Below are 17,739 nucleotides of genomic sequence, written 5' to 3'. Positions count from 1 at the left end.
TCTGCTGAGGCTCATGTTACCCTTCTGAACTTTTGGGCCATGGGAAATGTTGCCTCAAGGGTTGCCAAAAAATGGGGCTAAGGATGCAGCCTTTAGAGCTTTCCCCACTGTCTTGTGAGGACAGAGGACCAGGATTCAAGTTCAACTGGGAAAAGATATACCGTATTTTTCGCTTCATAAGATGCGCCAGACCTTAAGGCGCACCTAGTTTTTGGAGGAGGAAAACAAGAAAAAAAAAATTCTGAATCTCAGAAGCCAGAACAGCAAGAGGGATCGCTGCGCATTGAAAGCAGCAATCCCTCCTGCTGTTCTGGCTTCTGGGATAGCTGTGCAGCCTGCATTCGCTCCATAAGACACACAGACATTTCCCCTTACTTTTTAGGAGGGAAAAAGTGAGTCTTATAGAGCAAAAAATACGGTATCTAGAATCCAAGTTCAATTGGAGAACTTATCCAAATATCTAGAAATCAAGTTCAGCTGGATAACTTTTAAAGAAGAACCTTGGAAGTCGAACGGAATCCATTCTGGAAGTCCGTTCAAGTTCCGAAAAGTTCGGAAATTAAGGCGCGGCTTCCAATTGGTTCCTGATTGTGCAGGCATGTCGGAAGCTGCGCTGGACATTCGGCTTCCCAAAAAACCGGAATACTCACTTCTGGTTTTCATTCGTTTGGGAGCTGGAACATTTGACTCCCAAGACATTTGGGAGCTGAGGTACAACTGTATGGCATGGGCAGGGCCAGCCCACCCATGAGACAAGGTCAGGTGACCACCTTAGGTGGCATGATCCACAGGCGCAGCAGATCTGACCTATAAGGCCTACCCACACGCTGCTGCTGCTGCTACCGCCACCACAGTGTCAGCAACAGCTGTGGCACATTCCTTGGAGGCTGGTTCTGCTGCCTCCTCAGCAGCCTCTTGTTGGGGGGACACCATCCACTCTGACGCTCACCCAAAACACAGGGCTGGGAACGACTGTTCATTCATGACTCCAGGCAGCCAGCACTAGCAACCCTGGACCAGATGAACCAACTCACCCACGTGCAGCATGCGTGCCTAAGCACAGGACCAGCTGACCAATCATTAATTAATCGGCCTGGGTTCAGTGTCAAGAGATTCTGATGTATTCCACTATTGCCCTGAAAACATATGTCACATATAAGTACAGTGAATGGAATTTAGCACCCTGATCATCTCTCTCTTTTTCCCTTCTGTAAAGAGCATGTTTCTAGCCGCTATGGTTATTTGAAAGGATATGGGTGATGCCAGGTGAACCTTCAGAGGCTGGCTGAGTAGGACTTCAGCAGAAAGCAGGCAGTGCTTCAGGCCACAATCCTACACACACTTACCTGGGAGTAAGTCCTGTTGAACTGGGTCTTCTGGGCAGAAATATTGCACTGTCTTATGTTTTGCTTAGGGGTTTTGCCCATCTCCCTCACTAGTGGCCTTTATTTGAAGGAGTCCTCTGTTTGAAGGGCTGCCAGGTTTAAAAAGAAAGACCCTAAGAAAGGGAGAATAGGGATGGCCTTTGGAAGTTTCCGTGAACAGTTAGCATGCTGCGGATGGTGATAGCAGTACGAAATTAAAAGAAGCCTGCATCTTAAACCTAGACAGCGTCTTAAAAAGCAGAGACATCACCTTGCCAACAAAGGTCTGTATAGTAAAAGCTATGGTTTTCCCAGTAGTGATGTATGGAAGTGAGAGCTGGACCATAAAGAAGGCTGATCGCCAAAGAATTGATGCTTTTGAATTATGGTGCTGGAGGAGACGCTTGAGAGTCCCATGGACTGCAAGAAGATCAAACCTATCCATTCTTAAGGAAATCAGCCCTGAGTGCTCACTGGAAGGACAGATCCTGAAGCTGAGACTCCAGTACTTTGGCCACCTCATGAGAAGAGAAGACTCCCTGGAAAAGACCCTGATGTTGGGAAAGATGGAGGGCACAAGGAGAATGGGACGACAGAGAATGAGATGGTTGGACAGTGTTCTCGAAGCTACGAACATGAGTTTGACCAAACTGCGGGAGGCAGTGGAAGACAGGAGTGCCTGGAGTGCTCTGGTCCATGGGGTCACGAAGAGTCAGACACGACTAAATGACTAAACTACAACAACAACAATGGAGGGCTACTGCTTCTTCATTCCTTCTCTACAGGTGCATGCATTTAAAACACATTTTCCCAATCCCCCCCAAATCCTGGGAACTACAGTTTACTCTGCACAGAGCTGCAATTCCAAACACCCTTAACAAACTACAGTTCCCAGGATTTTTGCGTGTGTGCTTTAAATGCATGGCGCGTAAAGTCTTATGTGATGGATGGGGAGAAGGGGGTGTGGTGCCAAGGACCCACTGGAGGAGATCCGGTCCTCACTACTGACCCCAGAGATGAGCCTGCAGCAGCTGCTGTTCCTCCTTCTCCATCTTTGTGGGTCAGGGACTGGCCATGAACCCGCACAATGGGCACTGGAGCCTTGGCAACTGCCCAGAGATGCCAGCTGAATGAGTTGGTGCAAGGTGTTGACTCATTAGGATTTTTTTTAAAATAAAAAGCATAAAATATGCACAGGCTAGCTCTCATTCAGGCTGTGAGAAAGAGCAAGACTCTCTTTCTCGCTGTGTTTCTTAATGATGTCAACTGTCCCATCTCATCCTTCTCAGCGACCCGACCCCCCCCCCAGTTCTTAACAGGCGCATAACAAATGACTTGCCTCTATTTCAAAACCACAGCCCAAACTTCCTGCTTTGCAATCAAAAGAAGAGGACCTGACCTTCACCCCTTCAGTAACCATAAAAACAGGGGCAATAAATCTAATCTGCCTCCAGAGGCTGTTCCACAGGATCCAATCAGTCGTTCGTTTCGTTTGGATAAGGGTTGTAGAAGTGTCTTGTGTCAGCGCAAGGTCAGGTTCATGGGATTTCTTCCCAGCCTCTCCCCCATTTCTAGCTAGGGCACAGCCTGGAATCTCAGCAACCGGAGCTTTAATGGCATTGGGGTGTGTGTGTATTTTACGAGCATCTCGAAGAATAGGAGCTTTGTTGGAAACCTGAAGGCCTGCGCTGAGAGAGTGTCAAAGGGTTAAGTGAACACACCAGCACATTAATGGGGGGTTGGATTAAGACATTCCAGTACTCCAAAGTAAGAGACTGGAGGCCGGCAGAAGGAGGTGGCCTGCTCAGTCTTATAGTTAGTTTACTTCTACACTGGATAAGGGACCATTGTTCATTGGCAGAGGACTTGCTCTGCATACAGAGGGTCCCAAATGCAATCTCAGGTACTTCCACTTAAAGGACCTCCTTTAGCAGAGTCTTCTGATTGCTTTTGTTTGATTCTTGCTTTAAAAACTTCCCCAACACCCTATAAAATCACAACCAAAACTCCCTGCTTCCTCTAAAAACCTCCTCTTCTTTATCTAAAGTGGCCCAAGTCAGCATCTACTTTCCTTTCGATACTACCTCCAGCCAATTCCCCCGCCCCCAATTCCTAGTTTCTTTCTTGCTCTGCCCTTCTCAGTCCCTTACTAAGTTTACATGTTTCTATGTTGGTATATTGAATGTTAATTCCTTTAAAACTATGAAAGCCCATGCCACTTCACTTCTGTTTCACATATTTTAAATAAAGATGCCCATTCCCTTTTACTTGTTTGATGAATTTTGAGGTAATTTTTTATGTATTATTTTTACTCCATAAATCTTTAATGTGCCAGTTTTAGGACACGCCCAGCTTTCAGTGTCAAAAGACCCTAAAATGGATGTCAGGGTCACGTGCAAGAATTGTAGGCTCATGTGCAAATTGCAGAGTTCATAAGGAAGTAGCTTTCAGACAGACATTCCCTGTCCTACCTAGAGATTCAGCCAGTCCCTATACCAGAACTGGACTTGATAGCCCAATGCCAGGCCTGGTTCAATAGAAAAGGTAGCTTTGCTGGAAGAGTGACTTACACCCTGTCCCCCCCAAAAGGACACAAATTTGCACATGCAAACTTTATATGTGTAAATGCCATTGTATATTTAAAAAGGTAAAGGTAAAGGACCCCTGACTGTTAAGTCCAGTCGCAGACGACTCTGGTGTTGTGGCGCTCATCTCGCTTTACAGGCCGAGAGAGCTGGCGTCTGTCCACAGTTTTTCCGGGTCATGTGGCCAGCATGACTAAGCTGCTTCTGGCGAAACCAGAGCAGCACATGGAAACACTGTTTACCTTATTGCTGGAGCAGTACCTATTTATCTACTTGCACTTTTTAGCATGCTTTCGAACTGCTAGGTTGGCAGGAGCAGGGACCGAGCAACGGGAGCTCACACCGTCATGGGGATTCGAACCGCCGACCTTCTGATCGGCAAGCCCAAGAGGCTCAGTGGTTTAAACCACAGCGCCACCAGCATTTACTGTCTTTTAAATAGGAATAAAGTGGCAAACAGGTGATCCCATTTGCCAGCTCAATCTTCTGTCCAAGTACCCACTGCTGCTGATGTACAACTCCAAAGCCCCTGCTTTTTCTTCTGGTTTATCATCTTTAAACCAGAAAGCCTGGTGACACTTGGGGGGTGGGGAGTCGCTAGTGATTAGTCCCTCAGGGATGGAGTCTGACTGGGGTGGGGGGTGAGAAAATACAAAAACCTCTCCATGGCCCCTTGACCCAGCTCCTTGCTGCAATATTGTAGTTCTTCTCTTGAGAAACTCTGGGCGTGCTGAGGGAAAGTTTGAACCTGAAGCTTCAGAGCAGATGTTGACATCTGGCAAACTACTATATTTCCCTCCCCTATAATCTTGGATTTGCCTAAAGGCACCCTTGGTCAATGATGTCCTGTTTTCTGCAACACCAGCACTTGGGGCAACCAGAACAAAAGATGCAATTCAATCAAAGTACCCAAAGCTATACTAGTTAAATAACAATTTGTCCAGTTTCAGTTGTTCTTTAGGGAAAGTCATAACAAGTACAGGTGACACATTTGCATTTTAATGTAAATTAATATTAATAGGTCCATTGTCTTCTTTCTGTACAGATATATACAAATAGGTAAACATAGCAGTTTTATATTTACAAAATAATTAAGTTATTTTTATTAATTAGGCTCTCTGTATATATAAATACACATGTACATAAATAGCACCAGCACAGGATGCTTCAACATTAGTTGTGTCTTATTTACAGTTGAGAACAGTACGAGGTTGTGTTTGGCAAGGTCATGCCAATGGTGTAATGTACACCAACAAGCACCATCCGGGTCCGTGGCAAGATAAAATTTTATAAAAAAAAAAGGAGGGGGGAGAGACCCTTAACAGTACTGCAATTTTCTTTACCACACTTGATGCCATTGGTATCAGGTGGATTAGAGGCAGCACGAAGCACACCCAAAGAAAGTGACTGCTCAAAAGGTGTTTTTCAAAAAATAAATGTAAAAATAAATAACAATTGTGGCGCACTTATTCCATCAAGAGATATGTTCCTGCAGTACTGCACATTGCCGTGCATGCAGTTGCAGTTGGTGCTCCTTCAATTCCACGTAGCATGTACCAGTGTTTGCTCTCCAGAGAAGTCTGGAAGGACGTCACAGAGCACTCCCTCAAGGAGGTAAGTCAGCATCCCTCCTGCACAGCGGATGGCCCCCGTGGCAGCCCCTCCCCACCTTCAAAGGATCCCAGTGTGTAAACAGCAAACCAAGGCAAGCCGAGGTCAAACAATGCTGGCCAGCTCTGTGGAGTCCGACTCGGTGCTACTGTTGTTTTCTTCATCTCTGGGGAAGTAAAAGAAGGAAAATATATGTTAACCACACACACACACACACACACACACACACACACACACACACACACACGTTTGCAGTAGGCACACACACTGCAGCTGTAAGGGCTGCATTCAACTAATGAGTCCTGCTAGTGGAAGCTCACGCGAGGACTTCTGCTTGTGCAGATCCCAGCTTGAGTTGTGTGTGTGGGAAACCCAGAACAGTGCATGAGGGGAGGAGAGGGGAGATTGTTCCATCTGGTAAGCCAACACGCTTCCGCTGATGGAACAATTGTCATAGAACTATGATGAATTCCTAAGTTTCCAAACAGGGATTAGGTGTTGCTGCCAGAGGCAAAAGTGTCCTTCAGCTGTGTACACACCATACATTTAAAGCACACACCCTATCCCAGGAATCCTGGGAAATGTAGTTTATTAATGTTGCTGGGAATTATGCTTCTGTGAGGAGTAAACCACAGTTCCCAGGATTCTATTTTGGGGTGCTTTAAAGGTTTGATGTGTACCAGGCAAGGCGAGGCCAGTACCCAATCCAGAGCTCCTGTGTGTTTGGACTCCTTCTTTGGAGGTCTTTAAGCAGAGGCTTGACAACCATATGTCAGGAGTGCTCTGATGGTGTTTCCTGCTTGGCAGGGGGTTGGACTCAATGGCCCTTGTGGTCTCTTCCAACTCTATGATTCTATGATTCTGACCTTGCTTCTGCCTCGTCCCTCCTCTTTTATCTCCTGGGAAGCAGCAGGGACTGCTATTCAGCAGACCCATCGCTATTGCCTAAAATGTGACCTTTAATCTGTCCCATTATGAAGATGCAGGTTGCTTGTTAAGACGCAGCTCATGACTCCCCTGGTGCCCTCTTCCAGGCTCGACAGGGAATGCAAGGCACAGCCTGCTGCTTATGTGACAAATGTCCCTCCCTCTGGGGAATGAAAGAGGTTTGCAGTATTGGAAAGGACTCAGAAAAAGAGGAAAATAGTCTGGTTGGTGGGCCACTGTGACTCATAGGTCACCAGTTGCCTATCCCTGAACTAGAGCTACCCCCACTTCTGAACTATCAGGCAGTTATGTGCCACCACTAATCTTGGAGTAAAAGAGGTACCCGAGGCAACTCTAAACAGTCAGGAATCCCAGCAAGTGAAGACAGAACTATCAGGAAGCCAAGCAGTGATTTGTGCATAAAGGGCCAACATTCAGGATCACTCAGCATTTTATATTTAGCTCTCTAAACCCTGCCATGGAGTGCTGCATCAGAGAAACTAGACACCCGTTTGTCCCAGGGCCACCAAACGCCTGCTCTATTTTAAGTTTTGGCAATAAACGGAAAGGGTCATCTGGAGGAAGAGCCACCTGTCCTTGCAGAATTTGAACCCATGGCCACAAACGGGGAATTTTGAAGGAGTGGTGTTTTCTGCGGGGGTGGGGGGATTCTTCCTGATTCTGAATGGAGCATGAGATCACACTCTCCCCTTCACTGCAGCTTCACACAGACACGGGATTCCAGATCCTTTGCAAGCCATCCTTCTCCGGAGCCCCTCCCATGCTCAGCCTATGAGACTACAGTGAGCATTTTTGCTCAGAAGGGATCAAGGAGGCATAGCATCTGTGGCAATCGCTCCTGAGCCAACAGCATCTCTGCAAGGGAATGTTCTCCTGCAACTACTGGCTAGTGGGTGATAGCCCATCCCATGAGAAAAGTCCCAGTCTGATAGTTGCTCATCTCTGCCAAGTTATAGATGCACTCCCCCCCTGCCCTGCCCCAAGTGGCCATCTAGGGTCTCACCTTAAATCCTGCAGGGCTTTCTTGTTTTTCCGTCGCCTCTCCTCATCAATGGGGTACAGCTTGAAAAGGAGCAGGCCAAGGATGATCAAAGCCACAGGAGCAGCAGACACCAGTATCTTCAAGGTCAAGTTCACCTCCTCTGGCTGGGAGCACCCCCGGGTCTTGTAACCAGCAAAGCTACACACCAAAAAAAGAACCGTTATGATGGCTGAGTAAAGTGTCCAGCAGCCCTGTGTCGCTCCTTACCACACCGCCAGGTTAACAAAACCAGAATAAATTAAACAAAATAATAAATTATGCAAATTGGCCCAAATTGCAATAAACAAACCGACACACAAAACAGGTTTCATAACTCTTTTCTTGGGCTGCCTGGGCACAGAATTTTAACATTATTTTTAACATACACTCCTGCTACAGCCCCTGTAACTTCTTTGAACAATCTAGTGAGTTAAATCTCTGTTTTAGAGAAGGCAAACTGCAACTAAGACAGAACAAACTGCCTAATTCAGCACACAGGTATGTGAAATTAATGGTGACACAGAGCTTCAAGCCCAGGTATTCCAGGGCTCCCAGGTGATGCATTCTAGTCACTGGATCTCACTAGCTCTCCAGTAGATCCATCAGGATCCTCCTCTCCCTAAAATGTCCCCATTCCAGCCAACATGATGAAAACTACCATGCAATTTTAAAGAAATTGTGTTGGTATATTATAATCTTCTTCTTCTTCCCACCCATTTCGTCTTGCATCATATCTTTTTAGATTGTAAGAGCAGGGATTGGCTTTGCTTTTATTCAAACAAAGCCACTCTGGAAGCATTTTCGGCTGAAGAGCAGGGTAAAAATAATAATGCTTCAAATGATGGTGTTCTCCTATATACACCACCAAATCTAAAAAAAGGGGAGGGGAGAAAGAGAGGCAGGTAGGCAGACAAAGACTTACTCTAAACTGAGTGTGGAGATCCCCAGAGACACGCCAGATGCAAACTTGATGAAGAAGACGTAGAAGGAGAAGAAAATCGCTTCGTGGCCAGTGGAATCTGGGTGCTGCAGGTTGAAGTCATCAATGACATCTGGCAACATGGACCTAAATGGAGAGAGAAGCAAGCCAGTCAGTACCATTTCATTCTCCCCAATTGTCCTCAGCTTCCAAACTGGAGGTTACAACAAAGAAGTAAGATGTCCAATTACATAGGGCTGCCATACATCCGAGTTTGGTTGCCAAAAATAGGGAATTTCTGGGGGGAATTTCTGAAAATTGCTAAAATGTCTGGGAAAACCTGGACATAAGGCAACCCATGTTGGAAGTGGACTTGTTTTGGGCAAATTTCCTAAAAAAATAGGTCAAGAAAATTAATTTGTTTTGAGATTTTGCAAAAAGCTCAACAACATTTGTCACTGGATTTTCACTCTCTGAAATATGGCATCCCTAAATTACAAATCACACTTTTTCAGTCAATGATAACCCAGAAAAACATGTTTTGGAGCTGCCCCATTATTTGCCACCCGCACTTCAACATAGAGTTGGGAGTTTCAACATAACATAGGAGTTATTGGGGTGTGTGTGTAGAAGCATAGTTTGCTTTCAGCACTGAAAACACAGTACTATGTTTACTAAATACACACACACACACACACACACACACACACACACACACTTACCAGGGTAAAAGAAAAGCAGCAGCGACACTGATTCCAGCTGCAACAGCCACTATATAGGTGATAATAAGGTTACTTTCCATGATTATGATCAAGAGGAGGAAAGGAGTTGCAGACTGTGGAATCAAGAGAGGAAATGGTCAAAAAGATAATCATTTGAAGGTTTTCACTGGCTCAAGACACAGTGGATAAAGATTTTTTTTTTTAAAAAACTTGATAGTTTAGGCTTTGTTTGCACCTTGAAAACAATATACAAATATTCATTTATATACCTGCAATACCTGCAATATATATATTAAGGAACAAGGTGGGCTAATATTGATACAGCCACCTCACAACTTACATGTGTTTAATTTATGCAATTTCAGCTTTACACGGTTGATGGCCAACTGGTTAAAATTGAACAAATTAAATGTGCAAAAACTGGTGAGCTTAAAAGTTATTTTTGCACAGAGTTCTCCTGGTGCAGAAAGAGCTTTTAAGCTCTCTGCCTTGTTTACCAGGCTCTGGGAAGCTCATTCTCGGGCTCTGGGAGGGTCTCGCAAGATCTCGGAAAGCCTCCTAGCATCTGGTAAGCAAAGCAGAGCACTTAACAGCTCTCTGCTCGTTTTTAAGACTCACATTGGTGTGCTGGTTCAGGAAAGCAAGACTGGGGTTCCAAGGAGGTGGTATGTCTATAAGCATTTGTGGGTATCCACGCCATCCCCAGAACATAATCACCACAAAAGATGTGAGAAGACTGCATTTCTTGATTTGTAGGCCAATTGCAATGTAGCCCAGCCCTGTGAATAGACTTAGTAACTTACAGGAAGAAAGTAGCAGGTACAGCCCAACACTATGATGTCAGTAGGCCTCAAGCACATGAGGACTGTTCCTCCATGACAAGGCCTTTCCACAGCCTTGTTCTGGGGAAAAGTAAAGGGGCCACATGAGGCCCCAAGTCCTGTACTGTCAATACAGTGGTGCCTCGCAAGACGAAATTAATCCGTTCCGTGAGGCTCTTCGTATAGCGGTTTTTTCGTCTTGCGAAGCAAGCCCATTGACAGCTTAGCGGATTAGCGCTACAGCTGTCAAGCGGCTTCCAGCGATCAGCTGTTAAGTGGCTTATCAGCGGAACAGCTGATAAGCGGCTTAGCGGCTTAAGAAAAGGGCGAAAAAAAGCGAAAAAACCCTGCGGGGGGATGCAAGATTTTTTTCGTCTTGCGAAGCAACCCCATAGGGGAATTCGTTTTACAAAGCGCCTCCAAAACGGAAAACCCTTTCGTCTAGCGGGTTTTTCGTCTTGCGAGGCGTTCGTCTTGCGGGGCACCACTGTAGGCCTTAGATCTGCTGCAGAGCAGCCATCTCAGAGAGGAAAACACACAGAGCTAACACTGCACCACCAACAGCCCTCCAGAGAAATCCTTTGAAGAGGCCCATAGTGTTTACCCATAATTCCATGGCATGTTCAGTTCTTTCACTTAATAGTTTTATCGAGATCTAGACCAGCTCATTGAGAAGCTGCTTGGCAGACCACTTGGGCCGCGTGGTTTCCTCGCTGTTGTAGGCTTAGCAGCACCAAGTGGAAAGACTTGCTCTGAGCGCTACATTTCCCTGCATGGCTTGGCAACAGGCACAAAACCTCAAGTTGGCTTTGTGCTTCCCCTTGGAGATTTTTCACTCACCGAGATTCCAATGTAGACGGCCGTTTTCTTCCCAAAGCGAGTGAGGAACCACTGCCAAAAGGGGATGGTAAGAGTGGCAGAGAGCTGCAAGAGAGCAACAAGAAGGGGACGGGAGGAAGAGTTGTTACTCGAGTCAGCCAGAGTCAGTCTTTGCAACAGCCTCTCCAAGGGAGCTCTGCGGGAGCCTCAGGCACTATGTATGCAAGATCACACACTTGGATGTGGCATTGATTAACCTGGACTTAAACCCCCGATTCCAAACATAATCATGCGTATGGAATCCACATAAGCATGCACAGAAAGAAGGGGAAATGTTCTGACAGCAACCATAGCTAATGACCCCAGGGCAGGTTATTATCATGGGAGATATTTTTTTTAGGAATGCCTGCAGTCACATAATGGCAGGGCAAAAAACATGCTCAGGTTACATGATACCCATTTACAAATGGCTGCACCAGCTCCTTGGCTTCTTTAATAGCCAGCACAAATGCCAATTCTATCCTCAGCTGTCCCACCATAGTCTCCTGTTCTCAAACCATCATAACCAGTCTCCTTCACTGCCCCCTTACGCCTGAAACTCCCTTCCTTTTTTATAATAACTGTTTATTAGTTTTCAATTGAAGTCCAATAATAGCCTCATTTTAACAATACCAATTTATAATACAATTCGTTCAAATACCGAGTTACAGAATTTAGATAATCAAATCTAGCGCACAGGGGGCCACTTTGTTTGGTGATTTTCTTTATTTCTGCGTTCTATAGCAATAATGCCATAATTCCGCAAGGCTTATAAAGCACTGAGTTTCCCCACAAGAACTCAGCCAGTGTCAAGTTCCTTTTCCTCATGAAAGTTCCTCTCAGGGCAGCGTCTCTGCCCTTGCCTCTTCTTAGGACAGGACAGGAATTGTTGGTGGCATGTCAAGAACACGCCCCTACGTTCCTATGCAGTCAGAAAGGGGAAAGAGGAGAGGAGAAATGAAGGGTGGCATGGTCCTCCGGACTGTTACTCAACAGGGATTGACGTAAGTTTTGATTCTGCAAAGGGGGCGTGAACTGGATGGAGTCTGGCCAAGAGAGCTGGCCATGACAGAACATGCTCCACACCCCTCTCTAAGGGACACGCAATGAGGGGCTGAGGTCACAGCCGGCGGCGGCATCCAGCAAAGCTAAGCATGTGGCTACAACTAAGGGAAGCTTGAATATCCTACTGAGGACAAGCACAGCCCCTCATCCATCCTCTCTCATCCCCTCTCAGCAGCACTGTCTCAAAACACCACAGGGAGATGGCGCTGCAAATTATTATTATATAATACAGCTCCAGCTGTGGACACTGAACTTTATACAGAGTTCCATAAGCAAAAAAAGTGACACAGGTCCATGTCCTCCTCCCTTTGCCAGGACAGCACTTGGGTTTGGTTATAGTCAAAAGGATTAAAGAGTTAAAGCCAAAGGCTTAATGGAAAAAGGCGGGTTTGGTGGAGTGATTACGGAACAGCCTTTGCCAGCCTGGCACCCTTCAGATGCCTTGGATTACAACTCCTCTCATTCTATGGCATTTGTGCTCCAAAACATCTGGAAGGCACTACGCTGGCAAAGGCTGTTCTGTAAGACAGCTGTGTGTGATCTCGCTGGGCAAGGGGCATATGGGGGGGGGGAGAGCATGGGGAAGTGCTGCAGGTCATTGGGCTGGAGCCCATGAACACCCCCTCCCAGGTTTAGGAACACACACTATTTCCTGAACTTGCACGGCTCTAAAATAAGACTAATTTTTACTTTCTTCCTCAATTTCGACATGGCCACGAGGTCCTTAAAAAAGGGTGGGAAAGGGTGGGTGGCCTAAACTCTCACTAGATAAGCAGACTATGAATTTGCTGCAAATGCCCAGGCCACATGGTTTGGGTGGGGAGGAAAGAATAGGAATGAATATGCTAGCCAAGTCAAATTAACACAGTAAAACTGCAGGAGACCACACACCGATTAAGCAGAAGCTTTTTGAAAACATAAAAACAAACACCATACTTTCAGGACTGCCTTATAGAGGCCACATGTCTGTCTGTCTGTCTGTCTGTCTGTCTGTCTGTCTGTCTCTCTCTCTCTCTCTCTCTCTCTCACACACACACACACACACACACACACACACACACACGGCACTGAGAGTCACCACCTGGTATTCAGATACATCAAGGCCCTTTCTTACCAGCGCCTCCCTCCACTCCAAAATATTCAGAGCTCTTCTCCAAATAGTCCAGAGCCCTGTTCATTTTATTCCCCCACAACGGCCCAGACACACACTCAGCATTCCATGCAGGGTTTGTAATGGCTCCTTGAATGCAAATGGATCAGGTTTTTCCCACTCCTCTAACATTCATCTCCAACCTCTCCAAAACATCCAATTCATCCTGTTCGGCTCCAGGTGGGTGTGCTACATATGCTGCCCCTGCTTAACTTCAAAACCAGCAATTTCCTTTAGGAACTGTTCTGCAGAATGTGCGTATCACACCACTTTAAATAGTCATGGTTACACCCCCCCACCCCACCCCCAGAATCCTGAGGACTAGTTTCTCATAGGTGCTGAGAATTGTTAAGAGACTTATTCCCCTCACAGAGCTGCAATTCCCAAAGTTCCCTGGGAAGAGGAATTGCTTGTTAAACCACTCTGGGAACTCTGTGGGAGGAATAAGAGACTCATTCCCCTCCCAGAGCTTAACAACTCTCTGCACCTATAAGATTCTTTGGGGAAATCCATGACTGGTTAATGTTGTGCAATACTGTCTTAAATATATAATATGGATGAGGCCTCAGTAATGCATGTTCCTGAACGTGTCATTTTAAAAGAAAAGAAACTTCCTTATTTTTTTAAGCAATGTGGTGAATATCTATATCTATATCATCTATCTATCTAGATCTATCATCTCCTGTCCTCCTGTTTGAGGTGGTATAGTCCAAGGCACGGCACCTCCTCTACAAACACACCATTAATGTGCAGAAGTACTTTATATGGGAAACAATGGCACCTTCAAAGGACACCATTTCCTTTTGTGTGTTTTGCATTTCTAGGATGGCTTATGAGTTAATCACTGGATCTGGTACCAGATCCAAAAAGTCAGCATTTTACCTGCCCAAAGTTTTTAGTTTTTCTGTAGCCATGAGAAAACAGAGACCATTGGCGGGGCGGTGGGGAGGAGGTAAACGGAAAGCCAGACTGCACTCAGGATTTGGCCTACCCTGAAGCTGCTTCACAGAGAAAGCTGACAGAGACGCCCCTCCCCCCCCGAGCTAAATGCAGCACCATTGCATGGTAGTCAGTACCACACTGCCAGGTTGCAAAGGAATTATTCTTTTTACCACACCATCAGATGAAAGCATGTGGCAAAACAGTTGTCTGCAACCAGTGCAATCAAACCTTTTTGGAAATGTGACACACAGGAGAAGGAAAAGGAAGACAGCAAGTTATTGGTGGGGCTTTACTACGCTACGGTGTCTGCATCAGGCCACAGTTTGACTCCTTTGTGAGCTTGGAGAAGCAGAACAGGGCCTCTTCGCCCACCGTGCTATTACTGCCTGAAATACTTTCAAGTCCCTGTGTTTCCTAAAGACGTTAGAGAGGAAGGGGGTTCTTCCCTCTCCCCTCACTTCACTTACTTTCTAGCCTGGCACAACACAATGCCCCCCACTGCCTGCTCCCCACCCCCACCCCTCCTCCTCACATCCATCAGCCTGGAAAGGCTTTCCCAGACAAATCGGCTCCATTCCTTTCATTCAGTGCCTCTCTCCGATAAACACTCAAGGCTCCTTTTTTCTCATGATTAAGGGTAGAAAAAATGGCCGGGTTGGGACAAAAGGCTCACATGGCTTTTATTCTCCGTCCCTTTTCATGGCCTCCTTCAAATGCCTAACAAAGAACACACTGTTCCAGGAACCATGTAAAGTGACTGCCCTTCCCTTCCCTTCCCTAAGGTTGCCCATCCTTTAGCTTCCTCCAACTCCTGCACAATTGTCAGGCAGCTTAAATGCTCCTATGGTGGCTCTCCAAGGAGTGCGTGGCTCAGTTTTCCAACTTCCATGTACTCCTTGGACTCTTTGCACCCTGGCAGCTCAAGACCGGTTTACTGCCGGATGCGCCTCAATTACTATTGGCTTGCAGTTCAGCGGTAGTTTGGTGTTCAGTTGCTTCTGGGCAAACCAAATCCAAGTTCTTCAACATTTCCCCAAAATGCCTTAAACAGACACAGAGCTGGATAGTCATAGGGTACAACTGTCCAGTTATTTCTGCTCAGGAGGAGAGCAGCCTTTTCAAAAGACAGGATCCTTTACCTTCCAATATTCAAAGTGAGTATTAGCTAAGTAGAATAATGGGGAACCTACAGCCCTCAATAAGATTTTAGACTCCTTCTACCATTAGTTCTCGTCAGCTTGGAAAGCTACAGCTTTGCCCAACACAGACTGGTGTGCGTGAGTGTTTACAAAATAACCTGGCACACTCACACATAGGATGTCACACAATGTTCATTCTGCACATGTGTAAAATAGATTTTTTTTTTAGTGTGGAATTCACTGCCTTTGTAGCTGTTGGCCAGTGTGTTTTAAGTTTGTAAAAAAGCAACTGTTCCACATTAACCTGAACAAAATGAGGGCAGAGGTCAAGATGAAATGGATCTCCCAAAACAGAGGTCTTCCTCCCTCCCACCAAAAAAGAGCTCCCTTTTGCAACAGATAAAGAGCAAGAGAAATGTGAGTAGTAGTCATGCTGACTGCCATATACATACCATGATGGCCAGGAGAATGTTCTGGAACTCATTGCGTAAGCCCAAGGTGTACGTACAGAACAAAGCAAAGTTGCCTTCCAGCAGCTGAAAAGTAGTAGAACAGATGGCATTAAGGGAAGAGATCCTGGGAACTCTCATTAAATCTCATTAGAAAGGAAGAGAGGTTCTTGATTTCTGCCTGAAGTAACTTCTTTATCCTGACTTTCCTCTATGGAACTCATAGCAGCATATCTAGCTCTTTCCACCTTATACTGTACAATCTATTCTCACAACTACCCAGTGAGGTAGGCTAAAGAGAGAGAGAGAGACTGTCAAAGGCTGTCCAGTGAGCTTCAAGGCCAAGCAGGGATGTGAACCTGGGTCTCCCCAGTCTTAGTCTAACCCTCTAACCACTATACAGTGGTACCTCGGGTTAAGAACTTAATTCGTTCTGGAGGTCCGTTCTTAACCTGAGACTGTTCTTAACCTGAAGCACCACTTTAGCTAATGGGGCCTCCCGCTGCTGCTGTGCTGCTGCTGCACAATATCTGTTCACATCCTGAAGCAAAGTTCTTAACCCGAGGTACTATTTCTGGGTTAGAGGAGCCGGTAATCTGAAGCGTCTGTAACCCGAGGTACCACTGTATTTCACTGACTTGCCAACATCCCATAAGGGGTGGAGGTTCAGCTGCAATGTTACGTGCACTTATCCCCAATTATAGGCTGTCCCTAAACAGTGTTATAAATTAGCCAGGCGCCAGGTGCATTTTGCAACTGGCATGGGCTCAATTGTGGCCACACAGAGATCTCTGGATGCCAGGTCAGCAACTAGGAAAAGCAAAATGTCACTTAGAGAAGGATCTGAAATATTTTCCTTGAAGTATGCATTAGTTTTATCCTGGATTGTTTTGTTTTATTTTTTAAAATGTGTTGTAAACCACATTGAGTTTTGTTCTTTAAAATATAAAGCTGTATAGAAATGAAAGAACAAGAACAACCTTCATCGTGTGTGTGTGTGTGTGTCTCTACTAGACATTCTATTGTGGTGACCGTAACCTAGGTTTAAAGGTGGTATTTGGCAATTAGGATTATACATCTGAATTTCTAACACTGCCCCAAAGATACCTTAAATCACAGCTCCTCTAAGAGTGTGCATATACACTGAGGTTTATACAAACCAGATATTTTGGTGGGGGCGGGCGGGGGGAGCAGGGGAGTGCAGCCTATATTCGGACCAATACGGTAACTCCAGAAACAGAGGCATATAAAAATAAACTTCTGTATTGGAACCTGGAGCAGTGTGTGTGTGTGTGTGTGTGTGTGTGTGTGTGTGTGGAGGAGGGAGAGAAAAAGACGAGAAGGCTACTGGATGACTGCCACAGTGAAGGGGAAGGAAGGCTAACAAAAGTGGAAGAATTCAGCAGATTCCCCAAGGCCAGAGAAGAAAAGTCACTATTCACAATTGAGCTGGAAGTAAAAAAAAAAAGCAGCTAAATGAGAAGTATTCAGCCAAGGAGCAAGTTCAGCATTGCTGCTGTTGCAGCTTGTTGCTACTAGGGCAGATTCCAGAAAAGGTTAAGAAGTTTGCCTCTTTAGCAAGAATCTGGTATTAAGGACCCATAGACAGCCTCTGGTAAAGTTCTTCAGCTTTGTCCGGTGATTGCTTCTATACAAATGTGTCTATAATCCAGAAATAGATCTAGGTCTGAGTTCATTCATTAAGCCCAGCTCTTTTCTTCTGCTCCTCCTTTTGAGGGCAGCCCATTTCATAGCACTCTTTTTGTTAAACCTTAGTCCTTAATATGAGGCATTAGTATGTATTAACATTCTAGCTAGCAGACATCTTGCCCTGGGTTCTGCCATATAGTTGCCTGTTTCAAACTAATTTACCTTGTCATTTGCTCAGTTTAGGACGCTATCTTGTATTACTGATAGAAACAGAGCTGAGTGGCCCTTCCCCAAATCTAGTCAGAAAAGTGCCATCAACTCAATGGGAACTAAAATGTTATTCTTCTTTTGCAATCTGGCTTCTAACACCACACTTGCTTTCAAGGAAACAGGAGACACACTAGGACACACAACACGCTTCTCTGTGGGTCTCTGATGAAGTTTAACAATTTGTGGCATTCCTATTACCAACTCAGGTTTCCAAAAGGCAACCAG

At 45.6% G+C, this 17,739-nt stretch overlaps 1 protein-coding gene across 1 annotated transcript in view; it reads right to left on the bottom strand.

Annotated features, from left to right (window-relative positions):
• Positions 1-4,926: 4,926 nt before the first annotated feature.
• MFSD2A (MFSD2 lysolipid transporter A, lysophospholipid) overlaps positions 4,927-17,739 on the bottom strand; it is a 34,217-nt gene continuing 21,404 nt past the window's right edge. Inside the window, exons 9-14 of the mRNA XM_081923203.1 lie at positions 15,598-15,681; positions 10,832-10,915; positions 9,171-9,283; positions 8,452-8,595; positions 7,512-7,688; positions 4,927-5,726 (exon numbers count right to left, since the gene is read on the bottom strand). Of these exons, the coding sequence (XP_081779329.1) occupies positions 5,666-5,726; positions 7,512-7,688; positions 8,452-8,595; positions 9,171-9,283; positions 10,832-10,915; positions 15,598-15,681 (663 nt within the window). The 3' untranslated portion in view covers positions 4,927-5,665. The remainder of the gene's footprint in view (positions 5,727-7,511; positions 7,689-8,451; positions 8,596-9,170; positions 9,284-10,831; positions 10,916-15,597; positions 15,682-17,739) is intronic.

This window comes from Podarcis melisellensis, assembly GCF_964234715.1.
Source record: "Podarcis melisellensis genome assembly, chromosome: 8".
In the NCBI taxonomy this organism is placed as follows: domain Eukaryota; kingdom Metazoa; phylum Chordata; class Lepidosauria; order Squamata; family Lacertidae; genus Podarcis; species Podarcis melisellensis.
This window is presented reverse-complemented; position numbering and strand designations above follow the sequence as displayed.